This window comes from Salvelinus alpinus, chromosome 30 (assembly GCF_045679555.1).
Source record: "Salvelinus alpinus chromosome 30, SLU_Salpinus.1, whole genome shotgun sequence".
NCBI lineage: Eukaryota > Metazoa > Chordata > Actinopteri > Salmoniformes > Salmonidae > Salvelinus > Salvelinus alpinus.
The window spans coordinates 38,701,228-38,726,320 of NC_092115.1; the positions used below are offsets into that span (position 1 = coordinate 38,701,228).

At 45.6% G+C, this 25,093-nt stretch overlaps 2 protein-coding genes across 2 annotated transcripts in view; both read left to right on the forward strand.

Moving 5' to 3' along the window:
- LOC139560027 (dynein axonemal heavy chain 11-like) overlaps positions 1-19,658 on the forward strand; it is a 20,779-nt gene extending 1,121 nt beyond the window's left edge. Inside the window, exons 4-24 of the mRNA XM_071376525.1 lie at positions 67-240; positions 458-662; positions 4,185-4,350; positions 4,466-4,568; positions 4,655-4,792; positions 4,948-5,049; positions 5,188-5,349; positions 7,697-7,890; positions 8,186-8,348; positions 8,517-8,640; positions 12,311-12,453; positions 12,663-12,824; positions 12,931-12,990; positions 13,137-13,310; positions 13,463-13,609; positions 13,783-13,896; positions 15,024-15,167; positions 15,348-15,726; positions 19,079-19,200; positions 19,324-19,458; positions 19,611-19,658. Of these exons, the coding sequence (XP_071232626.1) occupies positions 67-240; positions 458-662; positions 4,185-4,350; positions 4,466-4,568; positions 4,655-4,792; positions 4,948-5,049; positions 5,188-5,349; positions 7,697-7,890; positions 8,186-8,348; positions 8,517-8,640; positions 12,311-12,453; positions 12,663-12,824; positions 12,931-12,990; positions 13,137-13,310; positions 13,463-13,609; positions 13,783-13,896; positions 15,024-15,167; positions 15,348-15,726; positions 19,079-19,200; positions 19,324-19,458; positions 19,611-19,658 (3,159 nt within the window). The remainder of the gene's footprint in view (positions 1-66; positions 241-457; positions 663-4,184; positions 4,351-4,465; positions 4,569-4,654; positions 4,793-4,947; positions 5,050-5,187; positions 5,350-7,696; positions 7,891-8,185; positions 8,349-8,516; positions 8,641-12,310; positions 12,454-12,662; positions 12,825-12,930; positions 12,991-13,136; positions 13,311-13,462; positions 13,610-13,782; positions 13,897-15,023; positions 15,168-15,347; positions 15,727-19,078; positions 19,201-19,323; positions 19,459-19,610) is intronic.
- The window catches only part of LOC139559649 (dynein axonemal heavy chain 11-like), a 34,432-nt gene continuing 28,942 nt past the window's right edge, over positions 19,604-25,093 (forward strand). The window contains exons 1-14 of the mRNA XM_071375829.1: positions 19,604-19,753; positions 19,905-20,037; positions 20,345-20,447; positions 20,592-20,714; positions 20,814-21,018; positions 21,355-21,519; positions 21,632-21,772; positions 21,917-22,087; positions 22,158-22,280; positions 22,498-22,691; positions 22,973-23,121; positions 23,229-23,356; positions 23,519-23,656; positions 23,873-23,962. Coding sequence (XP_071231930.1) covers positions 19,730-19,753; positions 19,905-20,037; positions 20,345-20,447; positions 20,592-20,714; positions 20,814-21,018; positions 21,355-21,519; positions 21,632-21,772; positions 21,917-22,087; positions 22,158-22,280; positions 22,498-22,691; positions 22,973-23,121; positions 23,229-23,356; positions 23,519-23,656; positions 23,873-23,962 — 1,887 coding nt within the window. The 5' untranslated portion in view covers positions 19,604-19,729. The remainder of the gene's footprint in view (positions 19,754-19,904; positions 20,038-20,344; positions 20,448-20,591; positions 20,715-20,813; positions 21,019-21,354; positions 21,520-21,631; positions 21,773-21,916; positions 22,088-22,157; positions 22,281-22,497; positions 22,692-22,972; positions 23,122-23,228; positions 23,357-23,518; positions 23,657-23,872; positions 23,963-25,093) is intronic.

Sequence of the window (25,093 nt, forward strand, 5' to 3'; positions counted from 1 at the left end):
AGTGCCAGCAACCCATGTAACTCTACCTCAGCTTATATTTATCTGCTCATTCATTGTCTTTTCCAGTTGATAGACTATCGCGCTGAGTTCAGTCGCTGGTGGTCGAAGGAGATGAGAGCGGTGAAGTTCCCTTCGCAGGGCACAGTGTTCGACTACTTCATAGACTCAGACACTAAGAAGTTCAGTCCCTGGATTGAGAGGACGCCCCGGTTTGAGCTGGAGCCTGATGTCCCCCTACAGGTCTGTACTTGTTTCGGCTCCCTTAGTGAAGTGTACTTATTGCAAATCTCTCTGCATGAGAATGTGTTCTGACTGACTAAGTTTCACTGGTGTGCCTTTCGCAACAGCAGTATGTACATGTGTGTGTGTGCGTGCGTTTTAGTGTAGTGTTGTGAATTTGTGACGTGAGTGTATCTATGTCTGCGTGTGTATTTCTGACGTTTGTGTGTGTTTCCAGACGGTGCTAGTCCACTCGGCAGAGACCATCTGTCTGACGTACTTCATAGACCTGCTGCTGCAGAGAGGCAAGCCTGTGATGTTGGTGGGGAACGCTGGAGTAGGGAAGACCATCCTGGTGTCTGATAAAGTAGCCAAGCTAAAGGAGGACTACATGGTGGCTAAAGTCCCCTTCAACTACTACACCACCTCGGCTATGCTACAGCGTGAGTCACCAATGGCCTTTGTCTGCCACTGTATGCCGTAGTTGGAGTTATATCTGCCTTGTTCCATTTCAATTACTTGAACCACTTATTAGAGGGCAACCAGGGATGGAACCAAACCAATCTCTGCCCTCAAGAACTGATTCAGTATCAGCCCTCGTACTTCACTGGTGATTCTAGTGTGCCATATTTTAATGGATATGATGTTTAAAAACCCCTAGAGTTGATGTCCAAAAATCCAATTAGCATAAAACAAAATTCCCCATCAAAATACATTTGTTTAAGCTAGAGTCGTCAATGGATTACATGCACTGACCAACTGGCAAAAGTCTTCACTGACATTTTCAACCTCTCCCTGTCTGAGTCTGTAATACCAACATGTTTCAAGCAGACCTCCATAGTCCCTGTGCCCAAGAACACTAAGGTAACCTGCCTAAGTTTGGGGACACTTAGAGATGTGCTTGTTTTTTTAAGAAAAACACATTTTTTGTCCATTAAAATAACATAAAATCGATCAGAAATACAGTGTATCATTTTAAAAGTCTAATTGATCATAGAAAACCCTTTTGCAATTATGTTAGCACAGCTGAAAACTGTTGTTCTGATTAAAGAAGCAATAAAACTGGCCTTCTTTAGACTAATTGAGTATCTGGAGCAACAGCATTTGTGGGTTCGATTACAGGCTCAAAATGGCCAGAAACAAACACTTTCTTCTTAAACTCGTCCGTCTATTCTTGTTCTGAGAAATTAAGGCTATTCCATGCAAGAAATTGCTAAGAAACTAAACATCTCGTACAGCGCTGTGTACTACTCCCTTCACAGAACAGCGCACTAACCAACTAACCAACTTGTAAGTCGCTCTGGATAAGAGCGTCTGCTAAATGACTTAAATGTAAATGTAAATGTAACCAGAATAGAAAGAGGAGTGGGAGGCCCAGGGGGAAAACTGAGCAAGAGGACAAGTACATTAGAGTGTCTAGTTTGAGAAACAGACACCTCACAAGTCCTCAACTGGCAGCTTCATTAAATAATACCCGCAAAACACCAGTCTCAACGTCAACAGTGAAGAGGCGACTCCGGGATGCTGGCCTTCTAGGCAGAGTTCCCCTGTCCAGTGTCTGTGTTCTTTTTCCCATCTTAATCTTTTCTTTTTATTGGCCAGTCTGAGATATGGCTTTTTCTTTGCAACTCTGCCTAGAAGACCAGCATCTCGGCATCGCTGCATCACTGAAGACTCGTCTGAATGTAGCCCTGTAACAGTTAAAAAATGTAATGCAAGTATACAGTGCATTCAGAGAGTATTCAGACCCCTTCCCTTTTCCCATATTTTGATCAATTACAGCGTTATTGTACAATTGAATGAATTACATGTTTTACTCATCAATCTACACACAATACCCCATAATGACAAAGCAAAAACTGCATTTTAAGAAATGTTGGAAAATGTATTGAAAATAAAAAAAACTTTGCTAAAAACCCTTTGCTATGAGACTAAAAATTGAACTCAGGTGCATCCTGTTTCCAATTATCATCCTTGAGATGTTTCTACAACCTGATTGGAGTTCACCTGTGGATAATTCAATTGATTTGACATGTTTGGGAAAAGCACACACCTATCTATGTAAGGTCCCGCAGTTGACAGTACATGTCAGAGAAAAAAACAAGCTATGAGGTCGAAGGAATTGTCCGTAGAGCTCCAAGACAGCATTGTGTCGAGGCACAGATCTGAGGAAAGGTACCAAATATTTCTGCGGCATTGAAGGTCCCCAAGAACACAGTGGCCTCCAAGTTTGGAACCAGACTCTTCCTAGAGCTGGCCGCCTGGCCAAACTGAGCAATCGGGGGGTAAGGGCCTTGGTCAGGGAGGTGACCAAGAACCCGATGGTCACTCTGACTGAGCTCCAGAGTTCCTCTGTGGAGATGGGAGAACCTTCCAGAAGGACAACCATCTCTGCAGCACTCCACCAATCAGGCCTTTATGATAGAGTGGCCAGATGGAAGCCACTCTTAAAAGGCACATAACAGCCCGCTTGCAGTTTGCCAAAAGGCAACTAAAGGACTCTCAGACCATGAGAAACAAGATTCTCTGGTCTGATGAAACCAAGATTAAACTCTTTGGCCTGAATGCCAAGCGTCAAGTCTGGAGGAAACCTGGCACCATCCCTACGGTGAAGCATGGTGGTGGCACAATATGCTGTGAGGATGTTTTTCAGCGGCAAGAACTGAGAGACTAGTCAGGATCGATGGAAAGATGAACCGAGCAAAGTACAGAGAGATCCTTGATGAAAACCTGCTCCAGAGCGCTCCGGAACTCAGACTGGGGCGAAAGTTCACCTTCCAACAGGACAACGACCCTAAGCACACAGCCAAGACAACGCAGGAGTGGCTTCGGGACAAGTCTCTGAATGTCCTTGAGTGGCCCAGCCACAGCCCAGACTTGAACCCGATTGAACATCTCTGGAGAGACCTGAAAATAGCTGCGCAGCGCCGCTCCACATGCAACCTGAATAGAGTTTGAGAGGATCTGCAGAGAAAAATGGGAGAAACTCCCCAAGTACAGGTGTGCCAAGCTTGTAGCATCACACCCATGAAGGCTCGGGGTTGTAATTGCTGCAAAGGTGCTTTAACAAAGTACTGAATAAAGGGTCTGAATACTTACAAAAATGTGATATTTCATTTTTTTTATACATTTGCAAACATTTCTACAAACCTGTTTTTGCTTTGACATTATGGGATATTGTGTGTAGATTGAGATTGATGAGAAAAATATATATATTTAATCCATTTTAGAATAAGGCTGTAACGTAACAGAATGTGGAAAAAGTCAGGAGGTCTGAATACTTTTCCGAATGCACTGTATATGGAAGTAGTATAGTGCCAGCCCAAAATATGGGTAAAAATAGATAATCATTTCTTATATCTCTCAGGTATAGGACAGACACTTCAAAACACTTCCCTTTGATACATGTTTTACCCTGATATCTACAGTACAGGGGTCCTACATTCATGTATGAATGGGGCGACAGGTAGCCTAGTGTTTAGAGCGTTGGGTGGATCGGAAAAAAATGAATATGTTATTCATGCGTTCCTATGGGCTAGAACCAGTAAGACCAAATTCAATGTTTAATCAAATATCGTTTTTTATATCTACAGTACAGGGGTCCTACATTCCAAATCAAACAGCAGAGGTATCCATGGTCCGACCATTTTAAAACTGTGTCAGCGTAGTAGAACTTGAACGGCTATATTTCTGCTGCCTATAGTGACATAACGAGATGTGTGTGTGTGTGTGTGTGTGTGTGTAGAGGACTGGCCACCCCTCATAGCCTGGTTCCTCTCTAGGTTTCGTCCTAGGTTTTGGCCTTTCTAGGGAGTTTTTCCTAGCCACCGTGCTTCTACACCTGCATTGCTTGCTGTTTGGGGTTTTAGGCTGGGTTTCTGTACAGCACTTTGAGATATCAGCTGATGTACGAAGGGCTATATAAATACATTTTATTTGACTTGATTTTGATTTGTGTACTGCAGGTGTGTTAGAGAAGCCTCTAGAGAAGAAGGCAGGGCGTAACTATGCTCCTCCTGGAACCAAGAAACTCATCTACTTCATAGACGACCTCAACATGCCTGAGGTGGATGTGTATGGTACTGTCCAGCCACACACACTCATACGCCAGCACCTGGACTACAACCACTGGTGAGAGGACACACACATACATACACGCACGCACGCACGCACACTCAAACATCATTGCATGAACATGAACTTGAACTGCTAGTGTGCGTGTGTGCGTGTTTATGTGGTCTTGCAGGTATGACAGACAGAGGCTGGTGCTGAAAGAGATCCATAACTGCCAGTACATCACCTGTATGAACCCAACAGCAGGGAGTTTCTCAGTCAACCCCAGACTACAGGTAACACACATATACAGTCAACTCTAGACAACAGTAACACACACACACACAGGCTAACCCCTCTCTCCTCGCTCTCTCTCTCTCAGAGGCATTTCTCAGTGTTTGCGGTTCATTTCCCTAGCGCTGAGGCGCTAGCCACCATCTTCACTAGCATCCTGTCAGCCCATTTCCTCCAGGGGGGCTTCAGCTATGGCGTCTCGCGCTCTGTAGGAACACTAATACAGGTATACGTCAGTCTGTCTGTCTATCTGATTATCTGCCTGCCTGTCTGTCTACCTGTCTGCCAGTCTGTCTGTGTCTCTTTCTGTCTGTCTGTCTGTCAATCAATCTACTTTCCTCCTCCCTCCCTCCATCCATTCTTGTCTTTCTCCAACTGCAGGCAGCCATCTGTCTCCATCAGAAGATCAGTCAGAACTTCCTCCCCACGGCCATACGCTTCCACTATATCTTCAACCTGAGGGACCTCTCCAACATCTTCCAGGTAGCACACACATACATTGAAAAAACATAATCGTCATCATCAATCTTCATCAATATGGATTCATGCCTCTCTATCTCGTTCTTTATCTATGACTCCCTCTCACTCTGGCTCTTTATCTACATCTCCCTCTCTGTGTAGGGTATTCTGTTTGCCCTGCCAGATTGTGTGCGTTACCCCATAGACCTGGTCCATCTGTGGCTCCATGAGTCGTCCCGGGTCTACTCTGACAAACTGATGGAGGAGAAGGATGTGGAACTCTTCAACAAGATCCTACTGGACACTGGCAAGAGATACTTTGAGGTGAGAGACATGTGGCAGCCATCTTAAGGGGTTGTTACGCTACAGCCCTTTTCTAAAATAGATTAAATCAATCTACACACAACCTCATAATGACTGAGTAAAGGGTCTGAATACTTACGTAAATGTGATATTTCAGTTTAAATGTTTTACAGTTTTTGCTTTGTCATTATCAGTGGCGATTTTAGCATGTAAATCTTGGTTTGGCAAAAAAAAAACTGGGATGCATGCCAGCAAAGCCACTACACAACACTAAACAATATATGAATTTCACTAAAACGGTGACAAACTGTGCCCACAAACTGTTCGGGCCTACATAAAGCTGTCTCAACACCTTACCACTGCTACACCTTGCAGCGAAACAGTTCATTCAGCCTCATTTACTGCCTTTAAAAAAACATAGCTGATATGGCTGACTTGCTTAAACAAATGTGGTTTCTACTGACAATTGAGATGTAAAAACTATGGCATAAGCGGAACGACAAGCAGATAAGAGGCAATCCGTAATTTTGATTAAGACATTAATGAGCGAGCTAGAATGGACGTAGTCAATATAACTATTTATTCAGCACTTTTGAAATATACAGCAAAATAATTCAAAACATGGGCCGTTCTTACAGGGTGCTCCCCGTACACCAAGTCAGAACCGTAGGATAAATAAAGGGGGCATATAAGCAGACAATGAACGCTCTTACAATATTCAATGATTACATTTCTCAAAAACAGGTTATAGGCTACATGTGCACCACCAAGTCAGAACAGTAGGCAAAATTAAGAGGTGAAAATAGACCAAATTATTAGGGTGAGGCATATGGGCTTCTAACAGCTTACTACACAACATACACTTAGTATTACTTTCTTAGCTACAGTACACATCTCCCTGGCATATTACATAATTTATGCAGCAGCATACAAGACATTTTTGGACTCACCTTGTTGTGCTGTGCTCACTTGAACAGGAAGGTGGCGCGGTGGTCCTTTGTGTGCAAATTTTGTCATCAACGTCTGGCATTCTCTGGATGTACGGTGCTATCAAGACAACTGGGAACTCAAAAAAAAGGTTGAATAATGATGACATCAGTGATCTTCAGGTCATAGCTCTAGAAAGAGGCCCGAATTCCGAGTTGGATGAAAGTTCAAAACGTATTTTCCCAGTCGTAGCTCGTTTTTCCCAAGTTCCCAGTTGTCTTGAACTCTTTAAAGCAGATGTTGCAGTTCTGAGTTAACAGTTGTTATGAGCAGGGCACAATTCATGCTTCATTGACAGAATGGCCCATGTTGAATGTTTATAATTTTTAACTAGGAAAAGAGACCCTTAATCTTAGACTTGGGACCACACAGCCACTCCACTGAATAGCAGGCTAGTGATTGCTTTGCAATCCTTGCAGTTAGCTACTGATTCATTCCAAACAACTCATTGCTGAATTTGAGATTTCCAACCTGATGAGCAATCTTTATGTACAATGGTCGATGAGCACTGATACGTTTTATCTATATTTTCTCGTCATTATTTCTCTTCACATGTTAAGGATTAAAAAGGATTTTCCAGTAGATTGTTGACTTGATTCATGACGAAGACAGCCCGCTAAGTTTTGAAAGTATGATGTTGACATGATCAGTCCAATCAAAGCTACTGTAGATATATGTGATTTAACAAAGTTGTATCTGTGGCCAATGACCTTGAGCCTTCTTGGATGGGCACTTCTAATGTAACTCTATGGCAGCACCCAAGGGGCTTGAATATTCTAGCTCTACCCTTAGACTTTGTGGTGATGTAGTGTCCCCATGAGTGACAGAGCACTGAGCCAATCATGGCGCAATGCTCCGTATTTTCTGCTGGCTTGCCCCACCACAGAAAGCACCGAGCTAGGCTGAAGCACCTGCATTTTGAAGCTGCCTTACTCAAGAAAACAAAAAAGAGACCATGTTTGTATGTGGCTTTATTAACTCATCGATATATCTTGTTTGCAAGATATTGTTGGCAAACTGATATGTGACACGTATTAATGCCAAGATAACATGCAGAACAGGAAAGCCCCTCCCCAACATTGTGGGGCTCTGCCCCAACTGTCCTGAATGACGGGTCGCCACTGGTCATTATGGGGTATTGTGTGTAGATTGATGAGGGGGGGAAACGATTGAATCCATTTTAGAATAAGGCTGTAACGTAACAAAATGTGGAAAAGGTCAAGGGGTCTTAGTACTTTCCGAATGCACTGTACACTTACTGTAAGTGATCTACTGTTCTGTTCAAGTTCTCACTCTGGCTTTCTCTTTTTTCCCGCTCTCGCTCTCACGCTCTCGCTCTCTCGCTCTCGCTCTCTCCCTCCTCTCCCCCCTCTCTGTGCAGGGTATAGATGAGTCTATTTTCATCCACCAGCCCCTGGTGTACTGTCACTTTGCCCATGGGGTGGGGGAGCCCAGGTACCACCAGGCGTCAGACTGGGAGAAGCTCCAGAAGACCCTGACTGATGCTCTGGAACACTACAACGAGCTGCATGCTGTCATGAACCTGGTGCTCTTTGAGGAGGCCATGCAGCATGTGTGAGAGTCACACACACACTGCTCTGTCTGTCGCATTCTCCACTCGCTCAGTCAATCACTAACCTCACTCTGCTCAGTGCGCCACACACACACACACACACACACACACACACACACACACACACACACACACACACACACACACACACACACACACACACACACACACACACACACACACACACACACACACTTAGCTTATTTTCATGCTGTAGACTGCAGGTAATGCACATACAATCTCTCATCACACTGAAATAAGCACACACTCACACCAAGTTGGTATGTCTGTGTCCAGGTGTCGTATCAGTCGTATCCTGGAGGCCCCCCATGGTAATGCTCTGCTGGTGGGGGTGGGGGGCAGTGGGAAGCAGAGTCTGTGTCGCCTCGCTGCCTTCCTCAGTACCCTGGAGGTGTTCCAGATTACACTGAGGAAGGGCTACGGGATACATGACCTACGGGTACGGACTATCGACCAAATAACGGCTAAATACAACAGATTTTCTGGAAGGTTGAAAGCAAGAACTCTAGATATCTAGATGCTGCTCATCTACACGAACCCCCCCTTCCCTCATCTCTCTCCCTCCCTCTTTTTCCCCCTCTCTCTCCCTCGCTCTCTCTGTCTGTAGAGTGATATAGCAGCGCTGTATATCAAGGTGGGGGTGAAGAATATTGGGACAGTCTTCCTCCACACAGACGCCCAGATCCCAGACGAACGCTTCCTGGTCCTCATCAACGACATGCTGGCATCAGGTACGCACCAACACCACATCTCAACCATTCAATGACATGCCGGCATCTAACCTGGACTCAGGGGTAGACGTAACATAGTAAATATAAATCCGGCACACAAAAATTATGACATGTTACGTTCTGTATGGTATGTATTAATTTCTGGATGTCCGTCATCCATTTCATATGATATGTAACAAATTGCAAACGTACAATATTAGATTGATTTGTAAAATGTAGGATGTGTTCCGAATTCCATTTTGCTGTGTCTAACGTTAGCTATGTGGCTAGGTGCCTAACGTTAGCTAAGTGGCTAGGTAGCTAACTTTAGCTAGGCTAGGGGTTAGAAGTTAAGGTCAGGGTTAAGGTTAGGTTGAAGGTTAGGGGAAGGGTAGCTAACATGCCAAGTAGTTGCAAAGTAGCTAAAAAAGTAGTAAGTAGCTCCAAAGTAACTAAAAAGTAGTAAGTAGTTGCTAATTAGCTAAAATGATGCCCGTGATGATATTAGAACACGCAACCTTTGGGTTGCTAGACATTCGCATTATACACAAACACATCCACCCCGACCAACTACCCTACTTTTTTTTTGCCTTAAGTAACCTTCTGTCTGATGTAACCATACCAAACGTAACGTAACGTATCATACTAATTGGAGTGTTTCCTGGATTTATGTTTACTATGTTATGTCTAATCTATAAGACCAGAATGTGGCATCAGGTATGCACCAACACCACACCTCAACCATCAATGACATGCTGGCATCAGGTACGCACCAACACCACACCTCAACCATCAACGACATGCTGGCATCAGGTACGCACCTACACCTCAACCATCAATGACATGCTGGCATCAGGTACGCACCAACACCTCAACCATCAACGACATGCTGGCATCAGGTACGCACCTACACCTCAACCATCAATGACATGCTGGCATCAGGTACGCACCAACACCTCAACCATCAACGACATGCTGGCATCAGGTACGCACCTACACCTCAACCATCAATGACATGCTGGCATCAGGTACGCACCAACACCTCAACCATCAACGACATGCTGGCATCAGGTACGCACCAACACCACACCACAACCATCAACGACATGCTGGCCTCAGGTACGCACCTACACCTCAACCATCAACGACATGCTGGCATCAGGTACGCACCAACACCACACCTCAACCATTAACGACATGCTGGCATCAGGTACGCAACAACACCTACACCTCAACCATCAATGACATGCTGGCATCAGGTACGCACCTACACCACACCTCAACCATCAACGACATGCTGGCATCAGGTATGCACCTACACCTCAACCATCAACGACATGCTGGCATCAGGTACGCACCTACACCACACCTCAACCATCAACGACATGCTGGCATCAGGTACGCACCAACACCACACCTCAACCATCAACGACATGCTGGCATCAGGTACGCACCTACACCACACCTCAACCATCAACAACATGCTGGCATCAGGTACGCACCAACACCTCAACCATCAACGACATGCTGGCATCAGGTACGCACCAACACCTCAACCATCAACGACATGCTGGCATCAGGTACGCACCTACACCACACCTCAACCATCAACAACATGCTGGCATCAGGTACGCACCTACACCTCAACCATCAACGACATGCTGGCATCAGGTACGCACCTACACCACACCTCAATCATCAACATTTACATTTACATTTAAGTAATTTAGCAGACGCTCTTATCCAGAGCGACTTATCAACGACATGCTGGCATCAGGTACGCACCTACACCTCAACCATCAATGACATGCTGGCATCAGGTACGCACCTACACCTCAACCATCAACAACATGCTGGCATCAGGTACGCACCTACACCTCAACCATCAACAACATGCTGGCATCAGGTACGCACCTACACCTCAACCATCAACAACATGCTGGCATCAGGTACGCACCTACACCTCAATCATCAACGACATGCTGGCATCAGGTACGCACCTACACCTCAATCATCAACGACATGCTGGCATCAGGTACGCACCTACACCTCAACCATCAACGACATGCTGGCATCAGGTACGCACCTACACCTCAACCATCAACGACATGCTGGCATCAGGTACGCACCTACACCTCAACCATCAACGACATGCTGGCATCAGGTACGCACCTACACCTCAACCATCAATGACATGCTGGCATCAGGTACGCATCTACACCTCAATCATCAATGACATGCTGGCATCAGGTACGCACCTACACCTCAATCATCAACGACATGCTGGCATCAGGTACGCACCTACACCTCAATCATCAACGACATGCTGGCATCAGGTACGCACCTACACCACACCTCAATCATCAACGACATGCTGGCATCAGGTACGCACCTACACCTCAACCATCAATGACATGCTGGCATCAGGTACGCACCAACACCTCAACCATCAATGACATGCTGGCATCAGGTACGCACCTACACCACACCTCAATCATCAACGACATGCTGGCATCAGGTACGCACCTACACCTCAACCATCAATGACATGCTGGCATCAGGTACGCACCAACACCTCAACCATCAATGACATGCTGGCATCAGGTACGCACCTACACCTCAACCATCAATGACATGCTGGCATCAGGTACGCACCAACACCACACCTCAACCATCAATGACATGCTGGCATCAGGTACGCACCTACACCTCAACCATCAACAACATGCTGGCATCAGGTACGCACCTACACCACACCTCAACCATCAACGACATGCTGGCATCAGGTACGCACCTACACCTCAACCATCAATGACATGCTGGCATCAGGTACGCACCTACGCCTCAACCATCAACAACATGCTGGCATCAGGTACGCACCTACACCTCAACCATAAACGACATGCTGGCATCAGGTACGCACCAACACCACACCTCAACCATCAATGACATGCTGGCATCAGGTACGCACCAACACCACACCTCAACCATCAATGACATGCTGGCATCAGGTACGCACCTACACCTCAACCATCAATGACATGCTGGCATCAGGTACGCACCTACACCACACCTCAACCATCAACGACATGCTGGCATCAGGTACGCACCAACACCACACCTCAACCATCAATGACATGCTGGCATCAGGTACGCACCAACACCACACCTCAACCATCAACGACATGCTGGCATCAGGTACGCACCTACACCACACCTCAACCATCAACAACATGCTGGCATCAGGTACGTACCTACACCTCAACCATCAACGACATGCTGGCATCAGGTACGCACCTACGCCTCAACCATCAACAACATGCTGGCATCAGGTACGCACCTACACCACACCACACCTCAACCATCAATGACATGCTGGCATCAGGTACGCACTTACACCACACCTCAACCATCAACGACATGCTGGCATCAGGTACGTACCTACACCTCAACCATCAACGACATGCTGGCATCAGGTACGCACCTACGCCTCAACCATCAACAACATGCTGGCATCAGGTACGCACCTACACCAACACCACACCTCAACCATCAACGACATGCTGGCATCATGTGCCCTGTCTCCTAGGGGACATCCCAAACCTGATCTGTAAGGAGGAAGTGGACGTGATCGTGACGCCTCATCCTCTAGCTAGTGTGTTAGTATGCTAGTGTGTGCCCTGTCTCCTAGGGGACATCCCAGACCTGTTCAGCGAGGAGGAAGTGGATATGATCGTGACGTCCATCCGTATGGAGCTAAGAGGACTGGGCCTGATTGACAACAGAGACAACTGCTGGGCCTTCTTCATCGAGAGGATACGGAGGCAGCTCAAGGTCTGTCTACTGGGCTCAATGAGATCAATCAATTAAAGTCAGCTCTATAACAGGAAATGTAATAGGTGGAAGGTGGAAACTATGTGCTATGTTTACAATAAAGTATGCGCAATTTATTTCCTGAAGAGGGAAATGTCAACAGTGACAAATAGTTGGTTTGTCTCTCTCCTCTGTTCTTCTCCCCCCCCCCCCCCCCCCCCTCGCTACAGGTTGTCCTGTGTTTTTCCCCGGTAGGGTTCACCCTGCGTACCCGTGCTCGTAAGTTCCCGGCCCTGGTCAACTGCACGGCCATAGACTGGTTCCACTCCTGGCCTCAGCTGGCCCTTCAGTCTGTCAGCACCACGTTCATAGAGAAGATACCTGATCTGGAGGTTAACACCAGTCTGAAGACACATCACAATCACATAGACAGTGGAGGATAATTATGGAGAACAGTCATTTGTTTGCATATCCATGTTTTCTCTCTGACCTCTCTAGCCGGATGTCCGTGCGTCCATCAGTGAGTTTATCTCCTACGCCCATACCAGTGTTAACGAGGTGAGAGACTGACAAACAATTTCACTTTACAACAGAAAGGACTTCATTTCAGTGACAGTTGAGTGGATCATCGTAGTTATATAAATCAAGTGACAGATCATTTGAATATAATATTGAAAGTACTTCATTGTCTCGATGTGTTCTAGGTGAGTGTGAAGTACCAGCAGAACGAGAAGCACTTCAACTACACCACTCCCAAGAGCTTCCTGGAGTTTATGAAGCTGTACGGTAACCTACTGGGGACAAAACGCAGAGAGCTCACTCAGAAGATGGAGAGACTGGAGAACGGCCTGCAGAAACTACAGACCACAGCCTCACAGGTCAGTCAGACTCATAGCCCCCCCCCACCCCCCCACACACACAGGAACACACTTAGTCTCTCCCTTTCTGCCTCTTCCCTCTCTCTCTCTCTCTCTCTCTCTGATCCATCTCTGTACCTACCTTCCATCCCTATCCACTTCCCCCTTCTCAGGTGGAGGATCTAAAGGCTAAGTTGGCGGTCCAGGAAGTAGAGTTGTGGCAGAGGAACACAGACACAGAGGCTCTCATCTCTAAGATCGGCCAGCAGACAGACAAACTCAACCAGGAGAGGGCTGTGGCAGACGCAGAGGAACAGAGGGTACGAGTGAGCATGTGTGCACGTGAGCCTTGATCAGTTTCAAGGAATCCTCAGAAATCAAAATGGTATTAATTGTAATTATTAGGTAATTGCCATTTTGTCGTGTCATTTCTAAGTTTAAATGTGTAATGTATAAGTGTTTAGTGTGTGGTGCTGTGTGTTGTTGTCCTTAGGTAGGAACCATCCAGGCTGAGGTGACCACGCAGCAACAGCAGAGTGAAGAGGACCTGGCGAAGGCTGAACCTGCCTTACAGGCAGCTAATGCAGCCCTCAACACACTCAACAGGGTAACACACAGCTCTACAGGCAGCTAATGCAGCCCTCAACACACTCAACAGGGTAACACACAGCTCTACAGGCAGCTAACGCAGCCCTCAACACACTCAACAGGGTAACACACAGCTCTACAGGCAGCTAACGCAGCCCTCAACACACTCAACAGGGTAACACACAGCTCTACAGGCAGCTACCGCAGCCCTCAACAGGGTAACACACAGCTCTACAGGCAGCTAACGCAGCCCTCAACACACTCAACAGGGTAACACACAGCTCTACAGGCAGCTAACGCAGCCCTCAACACACTCAACAGGGTAACACACAGCTCTACAGGCAGCTAACGCAGCCCTCAACACACTCAACAGGGTAACACACTACAGGCAGCCCTGAACTCATCAACACACAAAAAAACATACATGATTTGAATCATGAACTTAATACATGACTGGACTTAAAGGCCAAATGCAGTCATCAATGTGATTTTCCTGTGTTTTATATATATTTACACAATATGAGTTTGGAATAATAGGGTGAAATTGTGAAGATGATTATGCACTTTTAGTGTAAGAGCTGTTTGAAAAGACTGCCTGAAATTTCAGCCTGTTGTGGTGGAATGGAGTATCGGCCTGCCTGGTGACATCAGGTGGTAACTTAGTTATTAGACCAATAAGAAAGAGAATTCCAAACCTCTCTTCCAATAACGGCTCATTTTCAGTTTTCCCCGCCCCACTCAGACCACTCCCAGACAGTCCTAGCAAAATTCTTGCTTGAGAAATTGCTCTTTGCTAATAAGCAAATTTTCTTTTACCATTTTAATTTAAAACAATAACAATAAGGTACTTAATTGCTACCCATTTAAAAAACGAAAAGCCTCAAGACGAAGGCCTTGAGGCCGATACATAAAGCTTAATAAAGAACAGTCATACTAGCAAGAGCAGTTTGCAGGTTTCTTCTTTTTCTCTCATGTTATTCAACTGTTACCAGGCACCTGCAACAAAGATAGCTCAGATGTGCGAGTTCCTTTTGAATTTGACTTATTTCCTACCCAGAAATGATTTGATATTGAGATATATTGGACCTTTAATACATGACGTTTTTTACGTCATGTGATTCCTAAAATTGTGTGTCCTCCCCCTAGCTGAACCTGACAGAGTTGAAGACGTTTCCTAACCCCCCAGCCATAGTGACTAACGTGTCTGCTGCTGTCATGGTGCTACTGGCTCCTCATGGTAAATTACCCAAAGACCGCAGCTGGAAGGCAGCGAAAGTCGTCATGAGCAAGGTCAGTCTTGGTGTGTCTTGTCTTGTCTGTGTGACCGTGTGTGTAAGGAGCATATCCCAGAGGTGACGGTTTGTCTGTCTGGCCGTCCGTGTGTCTGTGTCACTTTGTGTTAACGGCAGTGTTTCAGAGTGTTTCAGAGTGTTTCAGAGTGTACACGCCCATGTGTGTGTCTCTACCCAGGTGGATGACTTCCTACAGGCGTTGGTGAACTTCGACAAGGAACACATCCCGGAATCGACAGTGAGGTGCGTGAGAGATGAGTACCTCAGTGACCCAGAGTTTAACCCTGAGTTTGTCAGACTCAAATCATCCGCCGCCGCCGGTCTCTGTGCCTGGGTCCTCAACATCATACGCTTCCACGAGGTACACCCCATACACACGAATACACAATGCTGTATACACCCCACACACACGAATACACAATGCTGTATACACCCCACACACACGAATACACAATGCTGTATACACTCCACACACACGAATACACAATGCTGTATACACCCCACACACACGAATACACAATGCTGTATACACTCCACACACACGAATACACAATGCTGTATACACCCCACACACACGAATACACAATGCTGTATACACCCCACACACACGAATACACAATGCTGTATACACCCCACACACACGAATACACAATGCTGTATACACTCCACACACTCGAATACACAATGCTGTATACACTCCACACACTCGAATACACAATGCTGTATACACTCCACACACTCGAATACACAATGCTCTATACTCCACCACACACACTAATACACAACAATGTATACACCCCACACACACTAATACACAATACTGTATTCTCCACACACACACTAATACACAATGATGTATACACCCCACACACACTAATATACAATAATGTATACACCCCACACACACTAATACACAATACTGTATTCTCCACACACACGCTAATACACAAGGCTGTATACACCACACGCACACTAAAACAAAATGCTGTATACACCACACACACTAATAAACAATGCTGTATACACCACACACACTAATAAACAATGCTGTATACACCACACACACTAATACACAATGCTGTATACACCACATATACACTAATACACAATGCTGTATACACCACACACACACACACACTAATACACAATGCTGTATTCTCCACACACACACACTAATACACCATACTGTATACACGAATACACAATACTGTATACACCACACACACACACACGAATAAACCATACTGCATACACCACACACACCACACCATACTGTATACACCACACACACATACACACACACACACACACACACACACACTAATACACCACACTGTATACACCACCCACACACACTAAAACACTGTACTACATACACCACACACACACTAACACACACTAAAACACAATGCTACATACACCACACACACACTAAAACACCATACTGTATACACAACACACACACACTAATATACCATACCGTATACACCACACACACACACACTAATACACAAAACTGTATACACCACACGCATACTAATACACAAAACTGTATACACACACACACACACACACACACACACACACACACACACACACACACACACACACACACACACACACACACACACACACACACACACACACACACACACAAATACACCATACTGTATACACCCCACACACACTAATACACAATACTGTATACTCCACATACACTCTAATACACCATACTGTATACACCACACGCACTAATACCCCATTCTGTATACACCACACACACCCTAATACACCATACTGTATACACCACACACACCCTAATACACCATACTGTATACACCACACACACACTCTAATACACCAAACTGTATACACCACACACACTCTAATACACCATTCTGTATACACCACACACACGAATACACTGTACTGTATACACCACACACACTCTAATACACCATACTGTATACACCACACATACTCTAATACACCATACTGTATATAGATGCACACACACAAACTGAACACGTACAGTTGAAGTCGGAAGTTTACATACACCTTAGCCAAATACATTTAAAATCAGTTTTTCACAATTCCTGACATTTAATCCTAGTAAAAAGTCCCTGTCTTAGGTCAGTTAGGATCACCACTTTATTTTAAGAATGTGTAATGTCAGAATAATAGTAGAGAGAATTATTTATTTCAGCTTTTATTCCTTTCATCACATTCCCACTGGGTCAGAAGTTTACATACACTCAATTAATATTTGGTAGCATTGCCTTTAAATTGTTTAACTTGGGTCAAATGTTTTGGGTAGCCTTCCACAAGCTTCCCACAATAAGTTACTCCTGACAGAACTGGTGTAACTGAGTCAGGTTTGTAGGCCTCCTTGCTCGCACACGCTTTTTCAGTTCTGCCCACAAATGTTCTATAGGATTGAGGTCAGGGATTTGTGATGGCCACTCCAATACCTTAACTTTGTTGTCCTTAAGCCATTTTGCCACAACTTTGGAAGTATGCTTGGGGTCATTGTCCATTTGGAAGACCCATTTGCGACCAAGCTTTAACTTCCTGACTGATGTCTTGAGATGTTGCTTCAATATATCCACATCATTTTCTTTCCTCATGATGCCATCTATTTTGTGAAGTGCACCAGTTCCTCCTGCAGCAAAGCACCCCCACAACATGATGCTGCCATCCCTGTGCTTCACGGTTGGGATGGTGTTCTTCGGCTTGCAAGCGTCCCCCTTTTTCCTCCAAACATAACGATGGTCATTATGGCCAAACAGTTCTATTTTTGTTTCGTCAGACTAGAGGACATTTCTCCAAAAAGTACACTCTTTGTCCCCATGTGCAGTTGCAAACCGTAGTCTGGCTTTTTTATGGTGGTTTTGGTGAAGTGGCTTCTTCCTTGCGGAGCGACCTTTCAGGGTATGTCTATATAGGACTTGTTTAACTGTGGATATAGATACTTTTGTACCTGTTTCCTCCAGCATCTTCACAAGGTGCTTTGCTGTTGTTCTGGGATTGATTTGCACTTTTCGCACCAAAGTACGTTCATCTCTAGGAGACAGAACGCGTCTCCTTCCTGAGTGGTATGATGGCTATGTGATCCCATGGTGTTTATACTTGCGTACTATTGTTTGTACAGATGAATGTGGTACCTTCATGCGTTTGGAAATTGCTCCCAATGATGAATCAGACTTGTGGAGGTCTACAATTTTTTTTCTGAGGTCTTGGCTGATTTCTTTTGATTTTCCCATGATGTCAAGCAAAGAGGCACTGAGTTTGAAGGTAGGCCTTGAAATACATCCACAGGTACACCTCCAATTGACCCAAATTATGTCAATTAGCCTATCAGAAGCTTCTAACGCCAGGACATCATTTTCTGGAATTTTCCAAGCTGTTTAAAGGCACAGTCAACTTAGTGTATGTAAACTTCTGACCCACTGGAATTGTGATACTGTGAATTATAAGTGAAATAATCTGTCTGTAAACAATTCTTGTAAAAATGACTTGTCTCATGCACAAAGTAGATGTCCTAACCGACTTGCCAAAACAAGATATTTGTGGAGTGGTTGAAAAATGAGTTTTAATGACTCCAACCTAAGTGTATGTAAACTTCCGACTTCAACTGTAACTGCATGTATAATGACTAATGCAGTCTTACCTCTGGTCCATTTGATATGCAGCACCTGATCAAAGCTATGGAAGAATACTGTTCTTTATCTTGTATTTTTGTCTCACATTGTTCTTTTCCTTTTCTCTCCTACTGCTATACATAGATGTATGTAAGTATCTCTCTCACCTAATAGCCTGAGGTTGGCTACCACACGTCTTTTAAGATACTGTATTACCCTTGTGGATGTTTGCAACTTAAACTGATGTTATGGAATGTGCATTTGTGAGCGTGCTTGTTTCCTCCCCAGGTGTTCTGTGAGGTGGAAGTGAAGAAGCTGTGTCTGTCTCAGGCTAATGCTGACCTGGCTGAGGCTGCAGACAAACTAGAAGCCATTAGGAAGAAACTAGCTGTGGGTCTCTCTCTCTCTCTCTCTCTCTCTCTCTCTCTCTCTCTCTCTCTCTCTCTCTCTCTCTCTCTCTCACACACATTTTCCCTTAACTGTGTGTGCGCGTGTGTGTGTGCGCGTGTGTAGGAGTTGGACTGTAGTCTGGACACCCTGACTGCTGCGTTTGAGAAGGCTACCTCTGAGAAGCTTCGCTGTCAGGACGAGGTCAACCACACCAACAAGACCATCGAACTGGCCAATCGCCTCGTCAAAGGACTCGAGGTGAGGAGCTGGCTGACCAATAACAGCTCAGTTAGTTTGTTGTCATGCTACTTCGGAAAGTTTCCAAACATTAACAGTACGTGTTTTCCATTGGTGGATAATGTGTGTGTGTGTGTTTCAGTCGGAGAATGTGCGTTGGGCCCACTCTGTAGCCGGGTACCATGAGCAGGAGGAGACTCTGTGTGGAGACATTCTGCTGACTGCAGCCTTCATCTCCTACGCCGGATCCTTCTCTAAGAAGTACCGCAGAGAACTACTGGAGAACCTCTGGATGCCCTTCCTACGTGGCCAGAAGGTCCTTCTCTCATCTCTTACTCTCTCTCTCTCTTATGCTCCCCCTCTCCTATTCCCCTCCCTCTCTCAGATCCCCATCCCCATGACAGAGGGGTTAGATCCAGTGTGTATGCTCACACACCTCTCCTCCTCTCGTCTCCTCCCTCTCTCAGATCCCCATCCCCATGACAGAGGGGTTAGATCCAGTGTGTATGCTGACTGATGATGCTACCGTGGCTCAGTGGAACAACGAGGGGTTGCCGGGAGACAAGATGTCCACTCAGAACGCCACCATCCTCACCAACTGTGAGCGTAGAGAATGTTTTATACTTTCTACACCTTTATGTCCATGCTACAGATGTAAGATCTTAATATGATCACACTGTTGCAGGAGAACATTCCTGCCATTTGAGGTTTAACAGGGCTTCTGAAGTTTATAATTTGTACTTAGACATTTCAGTCTTGATTCTCACTTACAGAAATGTCCATTAATTATAGTAACTCACATTTCCTGTTGCCGCAGGATTATGCTTTAGCAAACTGGCTCAAATTAAGATCCTACATCTGTAAACGTATTGCAATTGCAACATGTTCCTCCTTTGTGTGCTCCCAGGTGAACGGTGGCCACTGCTTATTGACCCCCAACTGCAGGGCATCAAGTGGATCAAGATTCGTTATGGCAACAGCCTCAAGGTGGTCAGCCTGGGAGAGAAAGGGTGAGATCGCTCTCCTCTCCTCTGTGTCGTCCCTCCATCCTACTCTCCCCTCTCCTGAATGGATCTCCCAAATAGATGTATCTGTTAAGCTTGCTCTCTCTTCAGGTATGTTCGATGTGTTCTACCTAAAGCCCATTTCCCCAGGTATGTGGATGTGATAGAGCAGGCTGTTGTGACAGGAGACACTGTCCTCATCGAGAATCTGGAGGAGTCCATCGACCCTGTCATAGACCCTCTACTGGGACGACACACTATCAAGAAGGGCAGGTAACATATACACACACACACACACACCACATCATCATCAAAAAGGGCGGGTAATGCACACTCCTCCTCTCTCCCTCTCGCCCTCTCTCTCTCTCCCAGTTGTATAAAGGTGGGGGATAAAGAGTGTTTCTTCCACCCAGCGTTCAGACTGATCCTCCACACTAAGCTGGCTAACCCCCACTATAAGCCTGAGATCCAGGCCCAGACCACCCTCATCAACTTCACTGTTACAAGAGACGGCCTGGAGGACCAGCTGCTGGCCCAGGTGGTCAATCTGGAGAGGCCCGACCTCGAGCACCTCAAGGTGGGATAGATGGCTATGTCCCCTGTCCTTTCTGGCTCTCTCAGCCTCTTCCTTCGTGACCTCATATGGTCACAAGTCTGGAAGTCTGGTTGTGGTCGGTTTCCGCATAGTCGTGGTCCTGTATGGCTCAGTCGGTAGTAAGGTAGGGTGCTTGTAACACCAGGGTCGTGGGTTTGATTCCCGGGGCCACCCACATGTTGCGAAATGATTTATTTGAGTAAAGTTTGTTTGTTATGTTGCGGTTGTGTTGTGGTTGTATAACGGTTGTATAACGGTTGTATAACGGTTGTATAACGGTTGTGTCGTGGTTGTATAACGGTTGTGTCGCGGTCGCAGAGTGACCTGACCAAGCAGCAGAACCTGTTCAAGATAGAGCTGAAGCTGTTGGAGGACGAGCTACTGGGCCGTCTCTCTGCTGCTGAGAGCAACTTCCTAGGAGACAACGTCCTGGTGGAGAAACTCGAGACCACCAAGCACACGGCCGCAGAGATCGAGATGAAGGTGAGACAGAGACAGAGGTTAAGGATAAAGAAAGAGAACTTAGACCGACTAAATAGCCAAACTGTGCTATGTCTCTTGGTCCTGATTGCTAATATGCTGTGTTGGGACGTAGGTTCTGGAGGCGAAGGTGAACGAGGTGAAGATCAACGAGGCGCGAGAACACTACCGCCCCGTAGCAGTCAGATCCTCTCTGCTCTACTTCATCATGAACGACCTCAACAAGATCAACCCCATGTACCAGTTCAGCCTCAAGGTTACCAGCAGCACGTTGTTATTTCATTGAACCTTTATTACTACAGGTACCTGTCCAAATGGACCAGTACAGACCAGTTAACAACTGGATTACAGCGTTCTAGCTTATCCAGGCTTTTGTCTTTCACTGTCTCCCTCCCTGTAGGCGTTCAACGTGGTGTTCCACAAGGCGGTGGAGCAGGCAGAGGTGTGTGAGGACGTGAGGGGCAGAGTCAACACTCTAATAGACGGCATCACCTACTCCACCTTCAACTACATCAGCAGAGGCCTGTTTGAGAGAGACAAACTCACCTTCACCGCTCAGCTCGCCTTCCAGGTGTGTCTGTGTGTGTGGGGGGGGTTGTGTGTGTTTTCTTAGTTCTAATAGTGTGTTCCCTGTTCCCCAGTTGTTACTGATGAGTAAGGAGATAGACGTACGAGAACTAGACTTCCTGCTCCGCTTCAACATCGACCACATCTACATCTGTCCTGTAGACTTCCTCTCCAACCAGGCCTGGAGCGCCATCAAGGTACACACACACACAGTATCAAACACAAACACACACACTCAAACACAAACACACACACACACACACACAGTATCAAACACAAACACACACACACACACACACACACACACACACACACACACACACACACACACACACACACACACACACACACACACACACACACACACACACACACACACACTTACAAACATGTATTTCCCCTCTTCTCCTCTAGACAATGAGTTTCACTGATGAGTTTCGTGGCTTGGACCGGGACATCGAGGGCTCCCCTAAACGCTGGAAAAAGGTGGTAGAGTCCGAGTGTCCGGAGAAAGAGAAGTTTCCTCAGGAGTGGAAAGCAAAAAGTTCCCTACAGAAACTCATTATGATGAGAGCCCTGAGACCTGATAGGATGACTTACGCTGTCAGGTGACCACACGCCAACAATACCCACCACCTCCCAACACACATTGGATAGTTGAGGGACATATAATGTACCTTAGCTGGCCTCCTGTCCTTTTTGCTCCTTACTGTCGCTTTCTCTCCATCTCCCTCTCCGCTCCCTCTCCTCTTCTCTACCTCTCCTCTTCTCTCCCTCCATCCCCATCTTTCATATGTCTCTGGCAAATTATAATGACGATCATTCTCCCTCCCCATACCCCCCCTCTCACTCCCTCTCTCTCTATCTCCCTCTCTCTTTCTGTGTGCAGGAACTTTGTGGAGGAGAAGTTGGGGGTGAAGTATACAGAGCGGAGGAAGACCGAGTTTGCTAAGTCCTTCAGAGAGAGTGGACCTGCCTCGCCTGTCTTCTTCATCCTGTCTCCCGGAGTGGACCCTCTCAAAGACGTGGAGTCACTGGGTAACACTAAGACAACTGATTTTGTAATGTAAATATCACTGTAAATCTGAATGAACATGACACACACACACACACACACTGAGAAACTCTTGTTCCCATGGTAACAGGCAGGAAGTTAGGATTCACCATAGACCTGGGGAAGCTCCACAATGTGTCTTTGGGTCAGGGCCAGGAGGCTGTGGCTGAGGTTGCCATGGAGATGGCTGCTAAGGAGGGACACTGGGTCATCCTACAGGTATGGCTATCTTGCTATATACTGTGCTGTGCATAAGATATAGTTCATTAAATCCATCCATTCACTGTTTCATTAATCAATGTATTAGTTTGTTCACGCACACATTTGTTCATCCATCAATCCATTCATTCATTCATTCATTCATTCATTTATCTCTGTCAGAATATCCACCTGGTGGCTCGCTGGCTGGGGTCGTTGGAGAAGCTTCTGGAACGCTGCTGTGAGGGCAGTCACCAGGACTACAGAGTGTTTATGAGTGCTGAGCCTGCCCCTACACCACAGGAGCACATCATCCCTCAGGTAAACACACACACAGACACACACACACACAGACACACACACACAGACACACGCGCACGCTCGCACGCACGCACGCACGCACGCACGCACGCACGCACGCACGCACGCACGCACACACACACACACACACACACACACACACACACACACACATTTATAAAGTCACTGTGTGTTTTCCTAATTGAAAAGAGTGTTTGTTCTCCTCTCCTGACTCAGGGCATCCTGGAGAATGCCATCAAGATCACCAACGAGCCTCCCACTGGCATGCATGCCAACCTTCACGCTGCTCTGGACAACTTTGACCAGGTAAAGGAATGTGTGTGAGCATGTCTGTCTGTCCATTGGTGTTAGGGATGGGCAATTGAAATCAAATGTTTGATTCACGCTTCATAACAACATCCAGTAATAGATCATTTGTAAACAGTTTGTTCACTATTTACTAATTGTTGTTTGTACATTTGTAAAACGTTAGCAAGCTATATATAGTTATTTACTAAACTTTCAAATGAATTATTGGATCATTTATTAGATGTTAATATAGACATTTATAATCCATTTACTAATCATTAGAAAAACTACAGCGGTGTTAAGTAACTAAGTAAAAATACTTTGAAGTACTACTTTGGAGTATCTGTACTTTACTTGAATATATATATATATATTTTTACTTTTACTTGACTAAGTTCCGAAAGAAAATATGTGCTCGTTACGGATCCCTCCGGAACGTTCATTACGCAAACCTGTCCCCTATTCCAAGTGATTAATAATTGTATAAGTGTGTCCTTGGTTTACCAGTGTCCTGTCGATTATTGTTACAATGTCCGTTGGTGCGTGTGAGTACCTGTGCTGTGTGTTTTGGCTTTCGTGCCATTGTGGATTGCGCAGATGATTACAGGTCTAGTCCCGTGTGTTAATCATTGTGAGCTTGTGTCATTTATTCAAGATACTCCTAACTCTTTTGTTTTGGGTTTCTACAGTGTGTTTTGGATCGTGTTTGTTTGGTCTTCGTCCCAGTGCATTTACACGGCACGCCGTAATTTGGGGAAATGAAAACCCCTATTACGCATTCTTGCGCCTGTCTCCCGACCCTTTATACCATCGCGACATCAATTGCTCAGGCAGGACAGTAAAACGGTCAAATTCATACACTTATTAAGAGAACTCATCCCTAATGCCTCTGATCTGGTTTGTAAAATATTGTTAGACTGTGCCCCTGGCTTTCCATAAATGAATAAAATCAAGAACATCTGCATAATATAAGGAACTTGATATATAGCTTTTGCTTTCATTTTTGATACTTAAGTACATTTAAAACCAGATACCTTTAGACTTTTACTCTAGTAATATTTTACTGGGTGACTTTCAATTTTACTTGAGTCATTTTCTATTAAGTATCTTTACTTTTACTCAAGTTTGACAATTGGGTTCTTTTCCCAC